The sequence below is a fragment of the Diceros bicornis genome, chromosome 23 (genome assembly GCF_020826845.1).
Source record: "Diceros bicornis minor isolate mBicDic1 chromosome 23, mDicBic1.mat.cur, whole genome shotgun sequence".
In the NCBI taxonomy this organism is placed as follows: domain Eukaryota; kingdom Metazoa; phylum Chordata; class Mammalia; order Perissodactyla; family Rhinocerotidae; genus Diceros; species Diceros bicornis.
In genome coordinates this window covers 2,342,533-2,366,854 of record NC_080762.1, presented here as the reverse complement: position 1 = coordinate 2,366,854, position 24,322 = coordinate 2,342,533, and the positions used below count along the sequence as shown (strand labels likewise).

Below are 24,322 nucleotides of genomic sequence, written 5' to 3'. Positions count from 1 at the left end.
GGGGCCAGCCTGGTGGCCTAGTGATTAAGTTCAGCTCGGGCCTCCGCTTCAGCAGCCTGCGTTCACGGGTTCAGATCCTGGGCATGGACATACACCACTCATCAAGCCATGCTGTGGTGGCGACCCCCATACAAAATAAAGAAAGATTGGCAACAGGTGTTAGCTCAGCGCCAATCTTCCTCACAAAAAAAAAAAAAAGAAAGAAAGCATTGAGAGCATCTTTTGAACTTCTCTCCTTTGTAATACACTGTATTTTTACATAGTGGAGAAAATAGGGATTTTTAAATATATAACTTCTGAATTTTATTACTTTCCACAGATACAACACACTCAGGGGAAATTGGCACCAAGAAAAAGGTGAAAAGACTGTTAAGCTTTCAAAGATACTTCCATGCATCGAGGCTGCTTCGTGGAATTATACCCCAAGCCCCTCTCCACCTGCTGGATGAAGACTACCTTGGACAAGCCAGGGTGAGCTGGTTACCCTCCTGTCACCTCACTGTGTGCTAGTGGCTGGGTGCATGTGCCTCCACTGATGGCACCCAGGTTTGAGACCTACTTCTGCCACTGGGGAGCCCTGTGCCTCTGGCTAGTTATTCAACATGTCTGGACTTTTTCCTCATGTATAAAATGACGTTAGTAGAAATACCCACCTCATAGGGGTGATGCAGAGGTTAAATGAGGTAAAGTGTGTTTACATGCTCAAAATATTCATGCCTAGCACATGCTAGCCATTTTCATTTTTATAAATGTGCAAAACATAGTTGCACAACACTAAGTAAAATTTTGGACTGATTGACTTCCAATGAGAGAATAACTAAATTTTTTAACCCATTAAATTATCTCATTGTAATATCTACACTGAAATTAACCCAATAATTATCAACTCTTAATTGTAGTTTAATCTATCAATATGATGCATTGTCCTTTTTATAACTTTTAATTCATTCAAATAATCTTTACAATTATTTTTGCAAAGCATTGATCCAACTGAGGATAGAAATTAATGTGTGACAATCTAAAAAATGTTCACAAATTGTCTCCAGCCCACATTGCCAAAGGAATTCAAATTTCAGGAATAAACTGCCTCGGTTTAAACAGAAGTCAAAAGTAGTATCTTGTAGTTTACATGCTAAGTAATATTATGCTACCTGTGTACTATTAAGAAATATATACTATTAAGAAATAAGCAGTAAGCAATGTCAGAAGAACTAATTCCCAACATTAGGTCTACAAAAGGGAAAAAAAATCACTCCTTCTAACAACCCAAAGCCTGAGATGGAGTGAACGTTGGGTTTGTTGGTTGGTTGGTTGGTTGGTTGGTTGGTTGGCTGGTTGATTGGTTGGTTGGTGAGAGGAGAGCCAGACGAAGCTCCCAGCACTGGAGCGTCAATGACAGAGTCCTCTCGGAGGGGCCTTCCCTAGAAGCAGCCACCTCTCGAGAAAGGCGCTGTTGAGCTGTAGACAGAACAGCAGGCCAGACGTCAGGGTATCAGAGTCCTGACTCTGCCTTTAGGATTTATGACTTGGGTAAAATGCTCCCTCTATCTAGACCTCACAAATAACCCATGATCCCTTCATTTTTCCGATGCTCTTGTGAAGGTCCTTGTGTGCCATGACGAGGCCTTTGGATTTTATCACAAGACCCAGGGAAGCCGTTCTGGTCCTTCCTTACTGGAAGCCGTGGCTGTGAGAGGAGCTACAGCGAGGATAGGATCAGCAAGTGTGGCTTTGCGTCTAAGAGTTAACACCATCTAATTCTAAGCACGGGGTGTTTTAAAGAAGAAAAATAGGATAATAAGCCTCTATGGGACAGCAGGTCTTTAAATTACTCAATATTTTCAATTGCCCGCCTTCCATTCCTGTCTGGTACAGTGGTTAATTCCACGTTAGTCCACACTGAGCAGAGTAATGTGCTCAGCAATCACTTTAACTTCATTTTTTTAAAACTTGCTGTAAACCTTCTCCCTTAAGTGTACAGGAGTTTGTGATGTGGAGACTCAACTGAACTACAGTTGTAACAGATCTCTAACGTGTGTGTGCTTACTCTGCACAAGCAGTGTTCTAAGCCCTCTGTGTATATTACCTCATTTAATCCTCACAACCACCCTCTGCCATAGATAAGATTATCAGCCACATTTTTCAAATAGGAAACTGAGGTACAGAGAGGTTAAAGAACTTGCCCGAGGTCCCACAGCCAGTAAGAGATGTGGCTGACATGGAACCAGGCAGTCCAATTCCGGAGCCTGTCCCTTTAACACTGTTGCTATTGGCGAGTCCAGTAGGATTTGTTTTACTACAAACCAGTTGTATGTAACACTGTAGCGTGCTACTGTTTTCAACTTTTTAATTGTTTGATTCACTCCTTCTCAGAGTAAATGTTTGCGTCTCCAACATGATTCATTCGAGTGCTGTGTTTTGTCTGTCTTTTCAGCACATGCTCTCCAAAGTGGGAATGTGGGATTTTGACATTTTCCTGTTTGATCGCTTGACAAATGGTAAGTCACCCAAAAGATTTCTCACTGAAATAGACGCCATGAAGTGAGATTAATTTCATGAAAACAAAATTTGTTTTTCAACACCGTCATTCTCTTTTCCTTCTTTCCCCACTGTTATAAGTCTACAGCGGCTCAAGAAGGACCAGGGTGAGGGAAAGTTACCTCAGTGAAGAATGAGGACTGAATTTGGCCTTAGAATCTTAAGACAATTTCCTTCTGGCCGTAATGATTCCAAAGAAATTTGGAATTTGGATGGGATTCTTTCCTTGCAGAATGCTTTGGCCACATCCAAAAGGAGGAAGTTCATTGTTAGTCGAAGAAAACTAGAAACACAACAGCTCATCTGATCAGTCCTGACTCAGAGGGCAGGCATTCGTGCTCTCTCGTGCAGTGAGCAGAATCTGCCCCGACGCAGGCATTATTCAGATATGTTTGGCATCATCGGAAGAAAGCAATTGCTGATGATAGTGTATGAAAGTTTAGGCTGCAGCCAAAGGGAGAAGTAGACAGTCCCATTGGTTTCACTTTTGTGAAACCAAATCTTTGTGCATATAAAGACTTTCCTTAAGAAAACAATAAAATCCCATTATATTTTCATCTAGCCATTAAACAAATACTGATAAGCTTAGGGAGCCAATGAAAGACATTACATTGAATGCTGATCTTTGTAGGTCCCATCCCACCATCTACCAGGCTCGTGCTGCAAGTCATCACAGATGGTTTTCTCACCGTTCTATTACCTGACAAACAACGTATAGAGGGAGATGCAGCCTAAGACCATGAAACCAAGCTTTACACTGAGGAAAGCTAATAAGACCACATCAGGATGGATCCCATAATCTTGCATTTCAGTTTGCTCAAATCAACTGAGAAATGAGCATCAGTAAATGAAATTAACCGTGAACAAAAGGACGTGTTCAATGGTATTTGTTAAAAAGAAAGTATAATCAGGACTCTTGTAGAAATATGAAATGAGCACATACCAAAGATTTTATTTAACTCAATTAATTAGAGATCCAGTAAGATGCTATAACTAGTTCAAAGGAGAATTCAAAGAGCCACACATATATAAGCAGTAAAAAATGCTGAAATGAATTTATAAATAACTGCAAACTGGGAGGGGGAAATCAGTTGTATTTCCACCTGACAAGAAACGTCAGGACAAATGTCATACAATGTGTGTATGGAATCCCCTGCAACGCTATCAGTTATCTGCAACTTTGTTGTGAAATAGCTCAAAGACCATGGAAGTTGCAGAGACACATAGAACCAGGTACCATGGAAAAATGTGCTTAGGTAACACCTAGTTTTCCATCCAAGACATTCAGTCATCTTCTTGGTCCATTTCAAAGTCTTTCACAAACTGTTAATGCTCTTAAAACTCAAAATCATTATTCTTTAATAGACAATATTTCCTGAATGCTTACAAGTTATAACAGCTTTGATTTTTTATTTCTGCTGGCTTGAGTTATAAAATATTTCACGGTCAAATCTCATCTGAAGTGATTTTTCTCTAGGAAAAGAATAGGCTATGATATTAAGCAATATGGTAGCTTAGATACCCCTATAAATGTAATATCAATTGGAAGCAACTTAGGGCACATTTCAAGGGACCATTAAACTGTATCTTTAAAAGTACACACACACACACACACGTGTGTCCCTGATACCTCAGTGGGCAGGCTCCTTCTAATTCGTAAAGTTTTCATTGCCTTTGGTGGAGGGAGAAAGTCTGAGCTAATTTTACTTGTACACTAAGAAAAAACCTAGGACCAGATCATAGTACTAACATCCTTCATACTTGAATAATTTCTAATCTAAAGGGGAAAACAAATGATCCTATCAGAGAAACGTCATTACAGAAACTTTGGATCTCATTGTCAATCTTGGTATTTTAATTGTGATGAACATGAATTGAAACAGGTGTGTTCTCCTGTAGGAAACAGCCTGGTAACACTGCTGTGCCACCTCTTCAACACCCATGGCCTCATTCACCATTTCAAGTTAGACATGGTGACTTTGCACAGGTTTTTAGGTAAGTCTTTTTTCCATACTCCTACCCTCATTCCCATGAATAATATCAGTTCATAATATTCTTTCATATAAAATGGCAAGAACCATAGCATGGTAGATGAAGTCCTTAAATTAATCTTAAATTATTTCATCTTAATTTTAAAATATGATTTACCCATTTAAATCACTGAAAAAGTCATTTACTTGATTAGTTATGTTTACAATAGATAAAGGCTATAAAAAGAAAACCATCAAGAGCATATAACTGTCAAAAAAGATACAGACCACACATTAACAAAACTCCACCAAGGCATGCCTCAAATAATTCCAATCTGGACATGAGTTGTTGAAAATATTCAATAGGCTTTTTTTAAAATAATAAGAACTACGATTTACGTAGCACCCACTACGTACAGGGTGCCTTTAGCATGTTATTTCTAACTGTTTCAACAACACTGCAGGTTGGGTGTTATTATCACCATTTGGCCCACAGTTAAGGAAAGGTACAAAGAGGTTTCCTCACTTACGCAAGGTCAACAACTGGTCATTGGCAGAGCCTCAGTCCAGGCCCAAGTCTGTCTGACGTGAAAGCCCGCCATCTTTCCGCTCAACTCCACCATCCCACTTTATCAAAAAGCAGCCCCAGCTCTAGTTGACTCTACGTATATTCTTATTTACTGCCAGTGAATTATCCAGGCACATTTTAAATCACCAGATAACTTCGCCCTGCCACTAGCATGTTTCTAGCTTCTTTGACTTGCCCCATGGCTGTGCGTTGGATCTGACTTGATGTCGTCAAGAGTAAAATACCAGTGACAGTGGTGGCAAAGCAGCCACCACCACCAGGCTTCTACAGCGCCTACACAGGCCCAAGAAATCTCTCCTAAGGACTTGCACATGGTAACACATTTAATCCCGACAGCAACCCTTTGAGACTGGAGCTATTGTTATCCCAATTTTATAGAGAAGGAAATGAAGGAATCTTGTGGTTAAGGAACTTACCCAGTACAAACAATAAGTGACAGAGCCAGAATTTAAATATAATTGTAAAATAAACCTGCTGAATAAAAGGTATACGAGGCACAACATAAATCTTTGAAACCAGCCACAACATGGCTCAGATCCAGAAACACGAATAACCTCAACCTAATTGAATTTGGATTGCTTGAGCAAAGGCATAGCCATGAATAGGGCCAAATAATTCTGATTTGCTTAAAGAGGGAGACCACAGGTACTTCGGACATGTGTGTGCACCCAGAGTACACGTAAAGATTGCAAAGATTTGGTGACAGAAATAACACCCAGATCCAGAACCAAACTCGTAGTATGGGCAGAGAAAATGTGGCCACATTTGCAAACCTGGACATTCTATACACACTGACTGTATCGCATCCTAAGTATTACCTTAGTTATTAGAAGAAACAGGCTAGTGTTTTCTGTAAATAGCAAACCAAAATTGCTTTGCTTATGTCTCTACTTGGTTCCAAGAGCACTCAGGTCCTTAGTTTAGAAGGGCGTGAAAGATGATAACTTTGTCTGAATAAGGTAAGTATAAAACCCAGGAGTCCTCAGCGGGATCAACACAGCACTTAGAGTTTCCGCCTGAGGAAGCCCCAGATTTGCTTCAGTCAGTATTTGTTGTTCAGGTGATGAACCAATCTTCGGATATCAGGAGTCTGACACTACTAGGGCTCTTTAAAAGGAAGTCTCTTTTATGGCATGTTATTCATAAACAGCAGCAAACAAATCATTAAACTATAGTGTGAAATGAAGTTGTCCTTTTCCTACATATTTACTTTTCCTGTGAATGAAAGCCTTCACGAATGCCAGAAAGGGGTGATTTATGAAGGTGGTGAGGAATCCCCAAGGCCTCACCAATCCTTTTAGCCTTTCTCCATCCACCTCACCTCCTCCACTCAATACAGCCCAGAGGAGCTGCCAAGCTTGCAAACCATGTTCATTTTTAAAGTGTCCCCAGGCTGCACACTTTGGAGACACTGCTACTGTTAAGCAAAAAGGACCCTCCCTCAGTCTGAGTGAGTACGCCCTTCCTGTTTGGGAGTTAGCTGATTAAGTTATCTATTTACCTCCTAGTCATGGTTCAAGAAGATTACCACAGCCAAAATCCATATCACAATGCTGTCCACGCGGCCGATGTCACCCAGGCCATGCACTGCTACCTGAAGGAGCCAAAGGTAAGGCAAGACCCAGCCACCTCCCCAGCCATCTGGAAATGCAAGTAAACCACCTGCGAGGTCCCGAATCACCCAACACATCAGAGTAACTGTGTTACGTGTGGGTCATTCACAACATGAATACAGATTGTTTATATTTAAGTCCCAGCATCAGCTCTGAAAATCGTATAATACCCATGAAAGAGGAGGCAAACTTTCTGAGGTTTCCTTTCACAATTTTTACATTTTCAAGGCTGCATTAGGACAGAAACAACCCTCTCCATGGCAACCTACATCTCAGATACCTTCAAAAGTCCCAGAACTAACTGGGTTGCCTTGGACCTTTGCCACAAATGGTACCAGCACTGAACTTCTCTGGGAAAAGTCTCCCATCTCAAGGTCTTTGTTTGTGTGTGTGTGTGTGTGTGTGTGTGTGTGTGTGTGTGTGTGTGTGAGGAAGATCAGCCCTGAGCTAACATCCATGCGAATCCTCCTCTTTTTGCTGAGGAAGACCGGCTCTGAGCTAACATCTATTGCCAATCCTCCTCCTTTTTTTTCTCCCCTAAAGCCCCAGTAGATAGTTGTATGTCATAGCTGCACATCCTTCTAGTTGCTGTATGTGGGACGCGGCCTCAGCACGGCCGGAGAAGCGGTGCGTCTGTGCACGCCCGGGATCCGAACCCGGGCCGCCAGTAGCGGAGCGCGCGCACTTAACCGCTAAGCCACTGGGCCGGCACATCTCATGGTCTTTGATCAACAAATAGAATCAAAACTCCTCAAGAGTCAAGCTCCATTTCCTACGAAGGCAACTGGACAGCCTGATTCAGGCCCGAGAAAAAACTTATGAACACCAAAGACCTCTTAGCAAGCACGTTCTGATGTGATAAACCAATCCAAAATGAAAAACATCATAATAATGCTTGTTACTCAAAATCAAGGCATTTCTTAGCCACACAAAACTTAGTTGGTATAACATACAGCATGAGCTTTCTTAAGGTTTTGGGAAAATGATATCACAGTCCAAGACTCTGTTTAGTTCAATCAGTTTTAACATCAACCACTAAATATATGGATGACAGGCAGGCATTCCCATGACAAAACTGAGTAGATGCCTCCTTCCTATCAAATATCCCAAAGACAGTAAAGGTTTTGTTTTGAATCTCTAAGTGGTCTGCAAGTTGTCATGTATCACACAGTTGTATATTTGAAGTCAGTGCTGGACCCCCACCCTCCTGCTCGTCTTCCCAGCTAACCAGAAAACTGACAGCCTCACACGTTCACCCACTACTTATTACACATTGAGGCATACACAAATTTTGCAATTCAGCCAACTCTTCATTTCATATTCAAAAAAGTGGCAAGGCTATAGTGGATGGTTGAGATACACAAATGATTTTTTAATATGTCCATCACTTTGGCTTCAACTTTTTCCTTGATTCATAGCTTTCTCTAGAGGTAAGGGTATCCAGGCTCTGCCTTCTCCCCTCCAGCCGTAGAGCAGTGCTGCCCACAAGCAACACCCCTACAACAAAACAGAACAGAGCGGCAGTCAGAAGAGGACTGAAGGATATACACAATCTGAGCAGCTTAATTACTTTCCACATAGTCCTTTCTTTTTTCCTGTGATTCCGTGTGAATATCACCTCACTGACTGCTTCAGAGAGTAAAGTTCTGGGTGAAAGGCCTGAACGACACTATGATGATTCATTTGGTTTGATTTAGCCAAGACAAATGCTAACCTATCTGTGAAAACACACCAATCAATCTCCCCATTTGATTTTTCTAACAGCTCGCCAGCTTCCTGACACCTCTGGACATCATGCTCGGACTGCTGGCTGCAGCCGCACACGATGTTGACCACCCAGGGGTGAACCAGCCATTTTTGATCAAAACTAACCACCACCTCGCCAACCTGTATCAGGTAAGGGAGCTCAACATCGACCCAGACACAGTACGGCCAGCTGCTCCTTGGAGATAGCCCTCATTCAGGGTCAGCCTTAATGATGACCACAGCCGAAGAGCACAGGTCTGAAATAGGTCCAGGATATCCCCTCAGAAAGATTGAATTGATTTACAAGGATATCCAAGCAATTCAATTTGCTGCAAAGAGGTTTGAAATTGTCCAAAGTCAAACAGCACCCCTGAACCCACTCTCTCATGGTCTGAGAATATCCGTCTCCCCGGGAACCATCTTACCTATAATGGCCAGTTGAAGCCAGTCTTTGCAGGACTTCTATAAATGAAGCTTCCCAGCTGCAAACCTAACTCCTGCTTATGTCTTTAGGGCCCTTTCTGAACTTTCTTGACCTCTGAGTCAGAAGTATGTTATCAAAGACAATAGGCATACTTTGTTCTGATAAAATAGTTCAGCAGCGTGAATAGGTTGGCCTGGAGAACTTTTATCTGTGATATTGTTTCAGATATTAAATCCTATATCATAAATGAATTACTCCCAGGATTTTTAACATGGTTCTTTGGAGACCTTTTTTTGTCATTCACAAAATCATTGCATACAAGGGAGTCATTGATCTCAATTTTAGTAGATCTTTTGAAAACTTCAATGCTGAAAGAATTCCTACCAGATCCCATAAAATAGTTGCATTGTACAAGCTGTTGCAGCTTGAGGATGCATTTATTTCCAATAAAGCACGATTGGAAGATGAATGAAAGCCTCTCTCCAACCAGTCGATTAGCTTTTGGCATGGGTAGGACCTGGCATTCCAGGGTTCATGGATCCACCTGGCCTGTACTCAGCACCTGGGCCGTCAGCCAGCATCCAGAGCTGGGACAGATATGGTCTTAGAGAGGAGACAGGATGACAGAACAAAGAAAGACTTTTGATAATAACCTAAAAACCTAACAAAGAAAATTAAAACTAAACTTTTTAAACCATCTCAGAAGCTAAATTTATTGCTTGAGAAAAACATAAATATTTGACTAGGGAAAAAATGAATGCCTGGACTGAGAGCCCTCAAATAGATTTTCTATTCCAGTCAATTCTGGCTTTTTCAAATGTCTTTTTTTACACAAAGGAAATCAATCAACAAGATTGGCTACTTGATCCATTCCAATATAAAGTAAATGCTTACATAATTCTAATTTCTCGTCATCGAATAAGCCATAACAATAGAGTTTGAGAGAGTATCAACTGCTACTCACTGATTTGGACATGAAAATGAGGGTCATAGAACTGTGCTTTACATGTAATATACATAAAACACACAATGAATTCACACTGAGACAGGAAGTCAGAAAGAATGCCAGATGTTAAAGACATAAGAACAAGAAAGTATAGAATTTCATCAATAATGAAGGATTAAATACTCACTGCTAATTAACAAAAATTGATTCTCAAAAGAAAGATAATCCAATCTATCTTTTTCAGATACTAAAAATGTTCTCAAAAAAACAGATTCCGTGCAAGTGCAGATAATTTTTAATAATTTTTATTTTAATCTCTTTGGTAAAAATTAACATTCCAATACAACTGAATTCTGCAGCCCTTTCAATGCAACGTATAGTCTTGTATATTTTTTTTTTTTTTTTTTTTGTGAGGAGATCAGCCCTGAGCTAACATCCGCCAATCCTCCTCCTTTTTTGCTGAGGAAGACGGCCCTAGGCTAACATCGGTGCCTATCTTCCTCCACTTTATATGGGACGCCGCCACAGCATGGCTTACCAAGCAGTGCGTCGGTGCGCGCCCGGGATCCGAACCAGCGAACCCCGGGCCGCCGCAGCGGAGCGCGTGCACTTAACCACTTGCGCCACCGGGCCGGCCCCGTAGTCTTGTATATTTTTAATCAGGAACTATTTGTTGCATATATTGGATGATACACTAGGAACTAGGAGTACAAAGGTGAATAAAATATAATCTCTGCCCTCAAACATTTGTTCAAACTCAGATGCTCAAAATGTGCAAAGTCCAAGAAAGGTTAATCCCAGTTTGGAAAAGGCTTGAGGAGCTAGCTAAAGATATACACACAGATGCAACTTTTTTAAAACCTCTTTGAAGAGTAAATACCTGTGCTGTTCTTTGTATTCAAAGATGTTGCTACAGTAAAGTGAGCTATTATTTTTTCTAGCAGTGAATTTATCCATCTGAACTGTCTGTCCTGATCCTTGATAGGAAAGAGAAGGATCTTTTGATAATGACTTTTGATGGAGAGAAGTTGGGATATAGAACTCAAAAATCACATTCAAGATGCTATTTTCATCAGTCCCCTGCTCTACTGGTCTTAGGATCTCTGGGACGCTAAGATCCATCTCTTTAAGTTTTAGGGACAGTGTTGAAGGCAAGCCAGTATTGCATATTATCGTAAAGATAGTTCCAATGTCCTAGAGCTGGCTAGGATAAAAGCCAAAACTTTTATCAGTGAAGTTGGGAATTCTCATATTAAAAGTAAAAATTATTGGGGCCAGCCCGGTGGTATAGTGATTAAGTTCGTGTGTGCTGCTCCGGCAGCCCAGGGTTCACAGGTTCAGATCCCGGGCACAGACCTACACACTGCTTATCAAGCTGTGCTGTGGCGGCATCCCACATATAAAATAGAGGAAGATAGGCACAAATGTTAGCTCAGGGCCAATCTTCCTCAGCAAAAAAAAAGAAAAAAGTAAAAATTATTACGAGAACTTGAAAATAATATGAGAAGTCAATTTTGTCCAAAAAATTTATGATGCCTTTTATATTTGGCTATATACCATTGTTTACTTACTATCTGAAGGAACTCCAAAAAGATAAAAAAAATTTCTGCAAAAATTCAGTTCAATGAATTATACAGCTAAGCTTTATTCAACACTTACTATGATCCAAACACTGTGCTGAATACTATTTATACATTATATTATTGAATCTCCACAATAGCCCAGTTAGGTGGGTACTACTATCAACCTATTTTCCAGAAAAAGGAAATTGACTTAGGAAATTCAAGAGTTTTTCCTGAAAATAAACAGCTAATTAGTGGCAAAGCTGGGATTAGAACTCAAGTCTTTTGTCTCCAAAGGCAAAATGCCTAAGCACTAAACATACTGCCTCTAAAACTCATATTAATCACCTACTATGTGCAGAAAACTAAGAGCTCTTCTCCAGGTCATCCTATTGCAGTGAAGGAGACAAAGGGATTATAGACAAGTATCTTGGAGTGGGAGAGACTTGCTAAGTGCTCTGTAGTAGACAGCTACAAGCACACGGTGATGGGAAGATGGAAACTGATTCTGCAGATGATATATAGATACTACATATATATCACACAATATGTTGCGAATATATATACACACAAAAATTATACACACGCATGCACACACATTTGGTTATTGAGAATACGTAGAGAGGGATGTGCCAGCAATTATGTGGCTTTGAGAACAGCCTGTGCGTGCCTTTGCTACAATCCAGACTTACTATAAATGAGACAAAATGGAAGAGGGCTTCCTCCGCCTCCTTTTGTTGGCTGTGCTCTTTCAGTTCTAATAAATAAGAAGATCATTGCCTCACGCACGCCCAGCCCGTGCTCATGCCCTGAGATAAGGAGAGAGCCAGGGCAGCTGGAGTGAAGGCCGGGTCAGAGGGTTCCCTGCATTGTCTGCTGTTTGGGCCAGACTCATAGCTGCGCATCACCAACCCATGAAGGTGATGAAGCACTTCCCACTGGCACATCTCTCGTCAGACTGGAAGCAGTCCAGGGGTCCATGGTGGACTGAGAGGGAAAGGAGCATGTGCGAGACAGAACCAAGGACTCATCTTCTGTCCCTCCACCCTCCAACCCTCCACACCCGGGGGCTCAGCAGTTGGGCAAAGTAAGCAATACATCAGACATGATATTGGTTATTACAGTTGCAAAAGGAATCACTTTCAGTTCAATTTAGAATTTACTTCCTTTTGATGGTGTCCAACTACGTATTAACTAGTGACAGAGCAATCTATATGAATAACATAATAATTAATTGTTCCATGAAACATATTTATTACACCCTCTACCGTCTTGCAGGAGTTTATAATCATTTTTCTTAATCACTTATCACAAGCACTTAGAGTAGGTCAGCATTTTTAACCACTTTTCATTCTTGATGACTCTGAACCATAAATATGAAGTTGACAGAGCCAGAAGAAATGTTCCTTCCACGTGCTCCTATGACCTCTAGTCAAGCAACAGCAAACATGATACGTAAACCTCACAATTTCTGCAGTAAGAAAGGTGTTTTTGGCAAGTAGCGTGAAAATTGTAAAAAAGAGGCTGAGATATGATTTTCTGTTTCATTAAGCTTCTGCCGTTCACGGTGAGGTGGCTGGCATGTGGGGTATCTGTGGCCCTGATCTGAACACAGGCCTGCCCCATGGACAGCAGTTAATGTCCAGGCTCCTTGCTCCCAGAGCAGTGTCTTGGGTAGATGCTTCCAACAGGCAGTAAACATGGCAGTGCTATAGTTTCTTCAGGGGCCAAGGTCTTGTTTAGGACTCAAGGAGCTTCTGTTCCTCTGAGACCTCCTGGGCTGGGGCTCTTGCAGCGTTACCAAGGAGACCAGTTGGCTTGTTAGGGAAGAACTCAGAGACTTCATTACCTGCTGGAGACTTGCTTCTCTGTTTCGTGAGCAATTAAAAATGAAAACACAGACTGTGTTCCTGTTGTTATTTTTCTTCCTGTATCCTCTGGCTTAAAAGGTGTAATTAACTCTGATTCCTGTTGTACACGAAACTCAGTTTATCAACATCATTCTAAGTATTTTAATCGAAGAAAGTGCACAATAAATAGGAAAGAAAACCCAACAGTTTAAAGCTGCCTTGTATGATACGAAGTCTGCTCTGCCAGATTCTCTTTGACAAATAGACTCTTGATTTAATTTGAAAGCCTGTGTTGGTGATTTATTAAACGCCAGATGTGTTGGTATTCGGGAACAAAGAGATTGTTTTCTTCTTAGGGCAGATCATACTTGATAATACAGACAGAAATGGAAATAAAGTTTTTGCCTTACGGGTGTTAAGGGTTTGATTTTTCCAAATTAAAATTCTAATAGGTTTTGTCGCCACAAAGGTAAATATTTACTCTTTCAACTGTGTGGTGAAGATTATTCTTAAAACTACAAGTATGAAGAGTTTGTGGCACTAGAACAAGCTATCTTTGGGATAATGTGAAATTGCTGAGCTGATGCTTCTTAAAGGTGGACAGGTGTGGTACCCAGTGTGGGATTCCAAAACAGTGCTGGGAGTTCAACGGATATTAAGGCGGCATCATCTCATCCTATGTCGAGATCTCCATGAGTATTTCTGATGATTTTCCTCTTTCTTCAATCTACCTTTTGCTGATATTGGTCTTTGAGCCGCTGTGACAGCCAGATGAGCCTGTAGGAGCAGAGCCACCCCCTATTAAGCAGGACACAGATAACTCTGGTTGTTGCCTATGAAACACCAGCACATGCCAGCCTGTTCACCCCAGCCCCTCCCACAGTGCAGGGCACCAGCATCTTCATCCTCTATGTACACTCAGCCTTGCCTAGCTCCAGCCATTCCTCCACTGTGCAGCCAGAATGAGTTTCCTGGAACTCAAATCTGACCCACAGATGCCTGCTTAAAATCCCATTGCCCTCAGATTAAGTCCAAATGTCTTAACAGAGTTTACAAACCACATTATGATCTGACCCCCACTACACTTCCCAGCTCCATTCCCGCCATTACTCTCCTAGGCTCTATGCACCATCCGATTCCCAAACATAACTCATTCTTTTATTCATTCAATAAATATCTACTGAGTGCTTAATATGTGCCAAGTGCCAGGAATACAAAAGATGAACAAAACAAATAAAAATCCCTGCTTTCTACCAGGGGTAGCCAAAAACAACTAAGTAATATATAGGGTATATTAGAAAGTGAAAATTTCTAATGATCAGAAGAAATAAAACAGGGAAAGAAGATATAAAGTGTCCCTCTGGCTTCCAGGTCTTCACACACATGCTTTTCCTTCTGCCCGTGTCAATGAAATATACTCTGTCTCTGTGCCTGTGCTTTCTGACACCTCTCTAACTCACTCACCCTTTTGATCTCAACTTGGACACATCTTCCTCCTGAAAGCCTTCTTTTTCTTCAAAAATCCATCTTCTGTGCCCTCCTTTATGATTTCACAGCCCCCTGTTACTTCCCTATCATGGTGTTTCTCTCTCTACACTGCCATCTCCTGATTAGATGTCCAGAAGCCCCGTGCTCTGCAAGCTCCTGGGCACCTTCCTCTTTCACTGCTGGTCCTCAGCATCCAGCACGGTCCCGGTGCTCAGGGAATATTTGGTGGGTGGTGGGACGTTCGCTGGATGAGTAAGTGGATGGATGGATGGGTAGATGCACGCAGCAAGGGAAACAGAACCCAAGGAACACTGAGAGATCAGGAATGCCAGCAACAGAGAGCACACAGAGCCCCAGAGTGGAGATCTGACAAGGAGGGGCAGCAACTCGCAGACCAGACCATCAGGTCGAGGCACGCACCCCCTCTGTCCACTTAGGAGCTGCTGTTGCTCAGTACGGCCTTCTTACTAGCCCACAGTGAGAGTACACCATGAAGAATGAGAAGCATTGACTGAAAAATTCTGTATAATGACCTGCTTAATTGTTTATCTGAGAACTGACAAATGCTATCTGATGTGTGTCATTTCTGGAGTCATTTACTTGATCCTGGTTGTCCGTGAGTGAGTAGTGGCAGAGAGCCCATTGCTATAATAACTGAAAAATCTCTTCGGCTTTTGCCTAAGTCTAAGGATTTCACAACAGAAGACCCCAAGTCTGGCTTTTATCAGATATTGACCAAAAACTTAACAGGACTCTTTTTCTTTTAACAATTACTTAAACTTTTGCAGCTACTTTTAGGTTCCAGAAGTTAATTACTCAGTATCCGTTCAGCAAATATTTACATGTTTAAGTGGCACTGTGCCACCTACTGGGGCACAAAGAGGAGTAAGATGTGCTCCCTGCTCTCAACAGCGATCCTGTGTGGCAGCGGGTTCCAGACTCGGCAGATATGCCTGTGGGGATATGCGAAGACTGTCCACGGGTGTGCAGGCGTGAATGGTGCTAGCAGAATCCACTGTCAGGTCCTTAAACAGACCTGCCTGGAATGTGCTGGCAGGGCCTTCAAGGTGGTTCTACTTTCCCACTCCCCTTTCACAATGACGCTGTTCCCACTTTGCAAAAGAAAGACACCTCTCTTGCCCATTCTGCATAGTGCATATTGTCCCTATTGCACCAATAGTGCAATTTCCCCAGTGTGAAAACATACCAAACAAAGGAACAACTAAAAATATTAAAGGAAGTCTGTAATTGAGGTACCGGCCCTCTACCAGCCATCTCATAAGTAGATGCATTGCCAATAAATTTTTATTCTTAAGCATGATTATTTTTTCCAAATTTGCAATATACATGTATTTTGATCAATTACTTACTAATAATTGTATTGTAAACTCAAGCTAGAAAAACATTTACTACTGAGACCTGATGTTAGGAAAATTTGTTAAATTAAAATTTCAATTTGTATACTTATTTTTGTTGCAGAGAAATATGATAGGGTGACAATAAAAGAATGTCACACAAAAATATATCACATTAAAATAAAATTCTATGGGTAAATAGAGTGAAAATATAAGTTATAGAGGAAAAAGAATCAATTTAAAATTTCTGATTTACAGAATAAATTATTCATGTGTTTTTTTCAATGGGCATTAAATGGTATTTGGAGTTCCTTAGACACATTTAATACATAAAATAGTGATGTGGGGGCCGGCCTGGTGGCGCAAGCAGTTAAGTGTGCGAGCTCCGCTGCGACGGCCCGGGGTTCACCGGCTCGGATCCCGGGCGCGGACTGAGGCACTGCTTGGCAAGCCATGCTGTGGTGGCATCTCATATAAAGTGGAGGAAGATGGGCACAGATGTTAGCCCAGGGCCAGTCTTCCTCAGCAAAAAGAGGAGGATTGGCAGATGTTAGCTCAGGGCTGATCTTCCTCACAAAAAAAAAAAAAAAACTTCCCAGGAAAAAAGACTGATGTGATGGTTATATATTAAAATACCAATATTCACAAATACACAGGATATACATTTTTTGTTACCAGTGAAATTTGTGATTTTAGATGTCAATTCTAAAAAGTATAGGGAGAGCATGGTTTTTCAAAATTCTTTTCAAGAGTAAATGAACAAAACATGTGAGGGTCATTGATACATGTAAGCGAGGCCAGTGGACAAAGTTGCCATAATGAGTTTTAGACATGAGGGTAGCAGCTTGGGGTGGGGTGGGGAGCTGGACGAGGGAGTGGTCAGGTCTGTTTGGAGAACCAGGGAAATCTGTTCCAGCAGATGGCAATGGTTAATCTCAGAAATAAGAAGTGTGTGTTTGTGTGTGTGTATGTGCGCATGTGTTTCTGACTTTATTAAGGTAGTTTCTTCTCTTTTTTGGCATTATAAAATTCTTTATTATCTTTCTTATGCAAAAACCAAGCATTATTATAGATCAAGACATTGAAAAGACCTTTTCATTAACTCTTTCATAATGAAGTGGAAGACTAACTTCAAATAACTTAGTGTATTTGTGACTTAAACAAAAACAGAAGTTTATTTCTGTCCTTCATAAAACAAGTTTGGAGGTTGGCAGTCCAGAGCAGGCACAGTGGCTTCACAAAATTAAGGATGAGGGTCCAAGGATCCCTCTAGTTCTACAATCTACCATCACTAGGGTGTGACATTTGTCCTCATTGCCCAAGATAGCTGCTGGAGCTCCAGCCATTCTAGCTGCATTCTGGACAGTGAGAAGGAAGAAGGAGTAAAAGCAAAAGAGGCCTCTCCCAGATGAATCAGTTCCCTTTAAACAACCTTCCTGGAAATCTCATACATTTCTGCTTACATTTAATGGGTCAGAATTTAGACAAATGATCCCACCTAGTTGTAAAGGAGGCTGGGAAATGTTATCTTTATTCTGGATAGCCATGAGGCTGCCTAAAAACTGAGGTTTTGTGAGTAAGGAGGAGAGGAAAACGGATCTAGAGGATGAACACACAAGAGCCTCTGCCACACCTGATGCTTAATTGTAACCCTGGGACCATCAAAATGATTAATCAGGGTGAGCTTTCCCTGCATGTGACAGTCCCCCTCAAATCCAGGAGTTGCAGCACTTGTGCAGCTGTCTTGTTCTCCTTTGTTGTTGTTGTCACTCCTTTGGTTATCTGACACTCCGCCACGAAGTCCACGTGTCTAACGGATATCTCGGACTCAACATGTGCAACCCTGGCCGCCTCTAAACCTGCTCCCCCTGCAGCCTTCCCATCACAGGCAATGGGCACGCCAGCTTTCCCGGTGCTCAGGCCAGAAACATTGCAGATCCGGAAATCAACCACTCTCCGCTCCTCCACCCGCCTTGTCCAAGCCTCCATCTTCTCTACCCGGATGACTGCGGTCACCCCCAAATAGCCTTCTACACCTGCTTCTAACCTTATCCCCACCAAACTCTATTTTTTACTCAGCAGCCAAAGTGATCTTAGTTCAATGTAAGTTATATCGTTTCCTTCCTCCCAAATGCCTGCAGTGGCTCTTTACTTGTCTCAGAGGAAAAACCAAAATCTTTATAACGACCAGCAGGCGGTACACGACCTGGTCTCTCACTGCGTCTCCAACTCTTCCCCTCTCCCACTGCGCGTGGACCTCACAGTTTGCTCCCCGCTGCGGGCCGTGACTCCAGCTGTTTCCTCTGGAGCGCTCTTCTCCCAGAGAGCAGCACGGCTTTCTCCTTCCCACCTTCAAGTCTCGGTTCAAATCTCACCTCTTACCCCGATGACCTTACCAGCCCCACCCTCAAAGACTCTCAGATTCCCACTATTCTGCTCTGCTTTTCCTGCTTTCCATGCATTTACCAATTTCTGAGATGCTGTACAATCTTTTCCAGAGTTAAAGTACTATTATGTTCATTGTTTATTCTCCGTCTCTCCCCATCCCTGCCTCCACTAGTCCTTGTCTGTTTCGTTCACTGGTGTATTCCAAGCATGAGCCTGGAACACAGTAAGTGCTCGATATATTTATTGAATGAAATTGAGTAATTTGTTCAGTGATTTATTTTGCAAATTAATAGAAAGCGCTTTCTCTGTGCAAGACACAGAGCTGAATGGATACAACAGGAATGAGGCAGGCTCCCTACCCACGTGTAGCTTATAATCTAGTAAGAAGAAAAGGAAGGTCATAGATAACTCACACACCTCAACAGGACTCAGGACGTGCAGAATGCCCAAGAAAGAGCCGAGGACTCAGAGGAGAGCAAGTCCACCTCTGACGGGAATCACTCCAGGTGGCTTCGTGGATGGAGTATTTGAAGTGGGCTTTGAAAGACTAGTTTTAGTTTGATAAGTAAACAGAGAGAAAGAGGTGTTTGAGGCTAATAAACCACCTTGGAAGGCAAAAGAAGAGGACATTTTCATATAGTAATAATTTAATAATTATGTCAATACTAAATTATAGTCTTATTAATATGGTATCGTTTATTTGGACTATAAGAGTTTTGTAGGAAGCGAGAGGTAAAGGTGTTCAATTATCTCAAATATGTAAGAACAGAAGGATAGTTGGGACAATTTTCAGAGAGCATTGAATGCTGAGCTAAGGAGTTGAGCATAATTTATCTGATAGGGAACTTTGTGAGGTTTGGAGCAGGGCTTGGGGGAAGGCAGGTAGCATGATCATACTGAAGTTGGTGAGCTCCCTGATGGCAGCAATTTTGTCTTATCCATCTTTGAATCCCCAGAGCCCACCATAGCACCTGACATATTGGCAGGTGCTCAATAAATATTGGTTGATATTTCAATCAGTGATTAGGCAGATGATAGAAAATGTTGTCAAATAAACAAGTCACATTCTGGCAGCTGTAGGAAGGATGGATGGAAAGAAAGAGCATTAGGGAGGATAAGAAAGCGCTGAAATAGTGTCACTTCAATGAAAGGAAGGGATGGGTATGAGTGATGTCATGTTGGAAGAGCCAGCAGTCTCAGAGACTGATCAGATGTGAGTGTTGAGAGTGGCTGAAAGATAAGTTCTCCTCCAAGACAATCTCAATCTACTCAACTCGTAACATAAACTACAGGATTTTTCACAGTGAAACCAAATTTGGAGGTATACGTGTAGATTCCACTGTGGGTTTAGAAACTAACATCTAATTAAAACAATCAACCATAGACTTCAAAGCAGCAACTACAGATGATTTTTGGAAAATTAAGTATAACTGCAGGCATTCTTCAGTTTATAAATTTCAGGCTTCTGAATGTTTGGATGTGGCTGCACAGAGGAAATCCTTGGGAGGCAGCAAGGGCCGTGTGCAAAGCTCAGGTCTTGACAACTGGCAGATGTGGGTTCAAGGCCTTCCTCAGGCACCCACTAGCCGTGTGGCCTCTCAAAGAAACCTGGAGTTGTGTTATCTACGGGTCAATGATAAAAACAGTGGAGAGTTACGTGAATTAAATGAGATCGTGTAGAGTGTCTGGCACGAAGGAGGTGTTTCATGAACGTTGTCCCCCTCCATGTGCGGCTCTTCTCTCCTTATTCTCTGAACACACTGGAGTGGCCTACTTCCAACACAGTTCTGGCCAAACATACTGTCTTTATAACGCCTGCTTCTCAAACGGTGGTGTTTGTAATCGTGAGCGCTATTGTCTCTTCTCTGTGCTGACTTCCAAGCCACTCAATTTCTTTCCATTTCCTAGTGCTCATTACCAATTATGGTTTCACCAGCCAATTTCCCAAGTATCCTTTTATTCTGTCTTCAGAAAGATTATTAATGAAGATGTTAAGGCAGGCTGACATAGCTAACAACGCTTATGGCAACCCTCCAGACACTTTAGTTCCACTCAACAGGGACATGGTGTCATTTATCATTAGGTCTTGTTACAGTTTTCCGGCCCCTTGAAAAACTCACATGAGGACACTCGTGTCCACATCTACTCGAATTAGTCTTGCAAGGGAACACTCATGAGTGACTGAATTAAATGTCACTGTAGGATAGAACATCTGTTACATCATACTAACCTATCACTCTCTGCTCTCATAAATCTTTACAATCAAAACAAATTAGTCTAGCATGTTATTCCCAATAAACATTCTCTTTTGTTGTGTGTGGCTCATGCCCAAAAGGAGAAAACAGACCAGTTGAGAAAAGTAACAAAATCTCATCACAGGTTCAAACACTGTCAAGTGGTGAATAAAGAATAACGACTCTGGCAAGGAGAGGAATGAAAAGCAACAGAACATCCTATACAGAGGATCAGTGTAAGACTCCACTCACGATACTGGTTCTACAAAGTCCTACAGAGAAATCGTTGTCTGGTTTTAGAACCAAGAATAGTTGCAGTTTTCTTGAACTTGCTTTTTTCCTAATGGACCCTGGATTGTGTCACTCATGGGGGTTCTCTTTTCTCATTTGCTGAAACGGTTGAGCATTGTATGGGTGGCTAAGACACAGTAGGGGCATAATGATGGAACGGTTTTCAGTCTCTATCCTGGCTCCATTTAGTCTCCATATTGTTTTCCTTGCTTCTTCCTCTCACTTTTTTTAATTGTGGCAAAATATACATAATATGAAATTTACCATCTTAACCATTTTTAAGTGTACAATTCAGCAGTATTAAGTACATCTCACTTTTGTGCAATCATCACCACCATCCATCTCTAGAACTCTGTTCATCTTGCAGAACTGAAACTCTGTAGCCATTGAATAATAACTCCCTATTCCCCTCTCCCCTGGCAAACACAATCCTTCCGTCTCCATGAATTTGACTACTCTAGGTACCTCATACAAGCAGAATCACACGATTTCCCCTCACTTTTAATGAATGTTATCTTCCTGTATTTCTTTAAGTTTATAACCCGCCTTGAAACAAAATGGAGAATGAATATACAAACAAATAATAAAATACAGCAAGAAAGATTTCCTGGGGACTTGAGGAGTTCTATTCTAGACATGTGAAGTCAGTGGTGAGGCCATAACATTTGCTGATTAGAACAAATACAATGGATTGTAAGAAACATCCATTATCTACAGGGTTAACTGATGTTGAGACAAGCAGCATATGTGAGAGAATAGTAAGGTCAAAGGAGAGAGTGACATAGTAGAGGTTCCCAGGAGGGAGGAAACATCAAGAGAATCGAACAAGGAGGCAATAGTAGATTCAAATTCAGACTTAATGGGCTCAATGCCAAAATGCTGGGCATGAAGGTTGTTGACAGAGCTGCTTCCACGGCAGTGGTCTCAAACTTTGGTGTACATAAGAGTTAATCACCACAGACCTACCAAATCAAAACTTATTGACTGGAAGTCAGGAGTCTGACTGTGTCACCAGGGGCCCAGGTGTTTCAGACACAGAGGGATTGAAGAAACAAGGGTCAGTACAGTAGATCACACAGGGGTTGTGCAGCCTGCTGCTCGGTCGACAGTCTAATCTTGGCTTAGGTTATGCACGTAGCCCCACGGCGTCCATTGCTACCGATTTTCTTTCTTCTACATTGAGTGTTGCCTGAACGGGCTCTCAAAAACAGGGGCAGAGGCAGGAGTGAATGATGCTGCAAAGAGACCCTCATTCAACCGTCCAGTGGAGGGTCAGCCAGGGCCTTACTGCCCTCCCACTATCATCATGGCCTTGAGAAGAGGCCTGGGCTGCTTTAGTTTGTGTTTCTCTTCTGGTCTGCCTCTGTGTCATCAGGTATAAACTGGCTGGAAGGAAAATATTGGCCTCAGCGGAGCTGTGTGCAGCGTGAAAGATCAGTATCCGGCTTTTCCCTCATTTGTAGCTTTAATTTTGTTTCTTTTCAGAATATGTCCGTGCTGGAGAATCACCACTGGCGATCTACAATTGGCATGCTTCGAGAATCAAGGCTCCTTGCTCACTTGCCAAAGGAAATGACGTAAGTGGCGCAGAGATGCAGCACGCTGATATTCACACATTAAAGATAAGCCGGTTTCTCGAGGGCACGCTTGAGACCCCCCAGGTTAATGGCGGGGAGCCAGCCGACTGTGCCTCCTGCCTGCACTCGCTTGTCTATCAGAGGAGATTCAGTGTCAGTTACTGCAGCCCAGAAACCAGGCTTTCTCTGGGGCTCTGAAAGGGCTTTGGACCGTCCGTGACCTGACGTCAGGAAGAGGGGCAACACAGCTCTCAGCTTTCACACCCCAGCATCAGCGCTCTGCTTTGCCAAGTCCTGTCTTTTTCGTTAGCAAGATTGTCCTCCGGTGTAGATCCAAATATAAATATTTATCAAGAAGGAACACAGGAGTTCTCAAGTTAGATTTAAGACGAGTTCAATAAAGCGTGTTTTATAATTGCCAGTCTTGGCAAGAGTAGAAGTCAAAAATTCTTTTCTAAAATGTCTTTTGTTAAGTAATTGAATTGTCCCTGGCAATTTTTTCACCGTTAATTTACCTATGTCTCTTGCATTTTAAATAGGAGGGGAAATACTAGTTTCCTGGCCCCCTGTTTGTTAGCCCGGATAGTTAGACTGCATGCTACTAAATCCAAGACCGTGGCCTCCTTTTCCACATGGCCCCAGCTTAGCTGCTGTAGGGTCTTCCAACACCAACACTAATTCTGATCTGTTTAATTAAAATGCACAGAAGCTGAGGTAACTAGGAGAGAATATGTAAATAGAAAGCTGTCTCCTTCTTATTGGAGGGCACATAACTGAAGGTCAAGAAGGTGTTTCTCCGTAGAACAAGCAGTATGCTCTGGGCTCGTAGGTTTATTCCTGGCCCTCTGATCCTATCTTGTGCTGTTTCCTAGCACCCAGAAGAATGTGGAAATTGCAGGAGGAACTTCAGTTCTGATAACTTTTTACCCCTTGGAACTAAATAAAACCAATCCTCATGCGTGGAATAAAAACTCATGCCTTTCACTAGAACAATAAATTGCAAAGATAGAATTAAATGCAAAAAGAACTAAAAACTAGAGCAAGAAATCAAGTAAGAAGAAGAAGAAAAGAGAAGGTGAGTAGCAGAGACAGCTAAAGAAAGAAAGAAGGAGAAGGAAGGAAGGAGAGGGAGGACAGGAGAGAAGAAATGAAGGAGGAACCAGACCAGCCTGGCCCTTGTGATGCCCACCGTAATCCTGCTGGTTGCTCCATTAGTTCTCAATTCCTAAGATACTCCTACCCATCCTACGGATTCCAAATACAAACAGCATGTTTTTTATGTCTTTGTGAGATGCAGTGTTATAAAGTGCTTTTGCTAGAAGAATAATTGTTGCACAATAATATATGTGAAAGGACTTTATAATGAAAGTTATCATCATAATCATCATGATTATTCCTTCCATCCTCATGTAAATGCTTTAAAATCATGGTTCTTATTTTAAAGGAAGACAGGTTAACTGTACAAACTAAGGAAAATTTAGAAAAGTATTTATTCATTTGAACCACATGAAATTTCTGTTTTTGAGGGTCCAAAACAGTAGAACAGCAGCATTTTCATATGATTCAACTTGGTATGCTGAAAACTAAAATCACTGGTAATGCTGCGTTCTAGGGCTAGTTAATGTCAACTGGCTGATATATTTCCTTTTATTCTTTTTTCAATACAACCATATTTTAACAAAATGGGGGAGCTTATTTTGTATGATTTATGTCTTGATATTTTTCACTTACTGTGAAGGTCTTCCATATCA

General features: G+C 41.7%; 1 protein-coding gene across 2 annotated transcripts in view; it reads left to right on the top strand.

Moving 5' to 3' along the window:
• PDE7B (phosphodiesterase 7B) overlaps window positions 1-24,322 on the top strand; it is a 299,260-nt gene that overhangs the window by 257,273 nt on the left and 17,665 nt on the right. For both annotated transcript variants that reach the window (XM_058566216.1, XM_058566217.1), the window contains 6 exons: window positions 320-471; window positions 2,435-2,498; window positions 4,438-4,533; window positions 6,606-6,706; window positions 8,475-8,606; window positions 22,480-22,571. In XM_058566216.1, coding sequence (XP_058422199.1) covers window positions 320-471; window positions 2,435-2,498; window positions 4,438-4,533; window positions 6,606-6,706; window positions 8,475-8,606; window positions 22,480-22,571 — 637 coding nt within the window. The remainder of the gene's footprint in view (window positions 1-319; window positions 472-2,434; window positions 2,499-4,437; window positions 4,534-6,605; window positions 6,707-8,474; window positions 8,607-22,479; window positions 22,572-24,322) is intronic.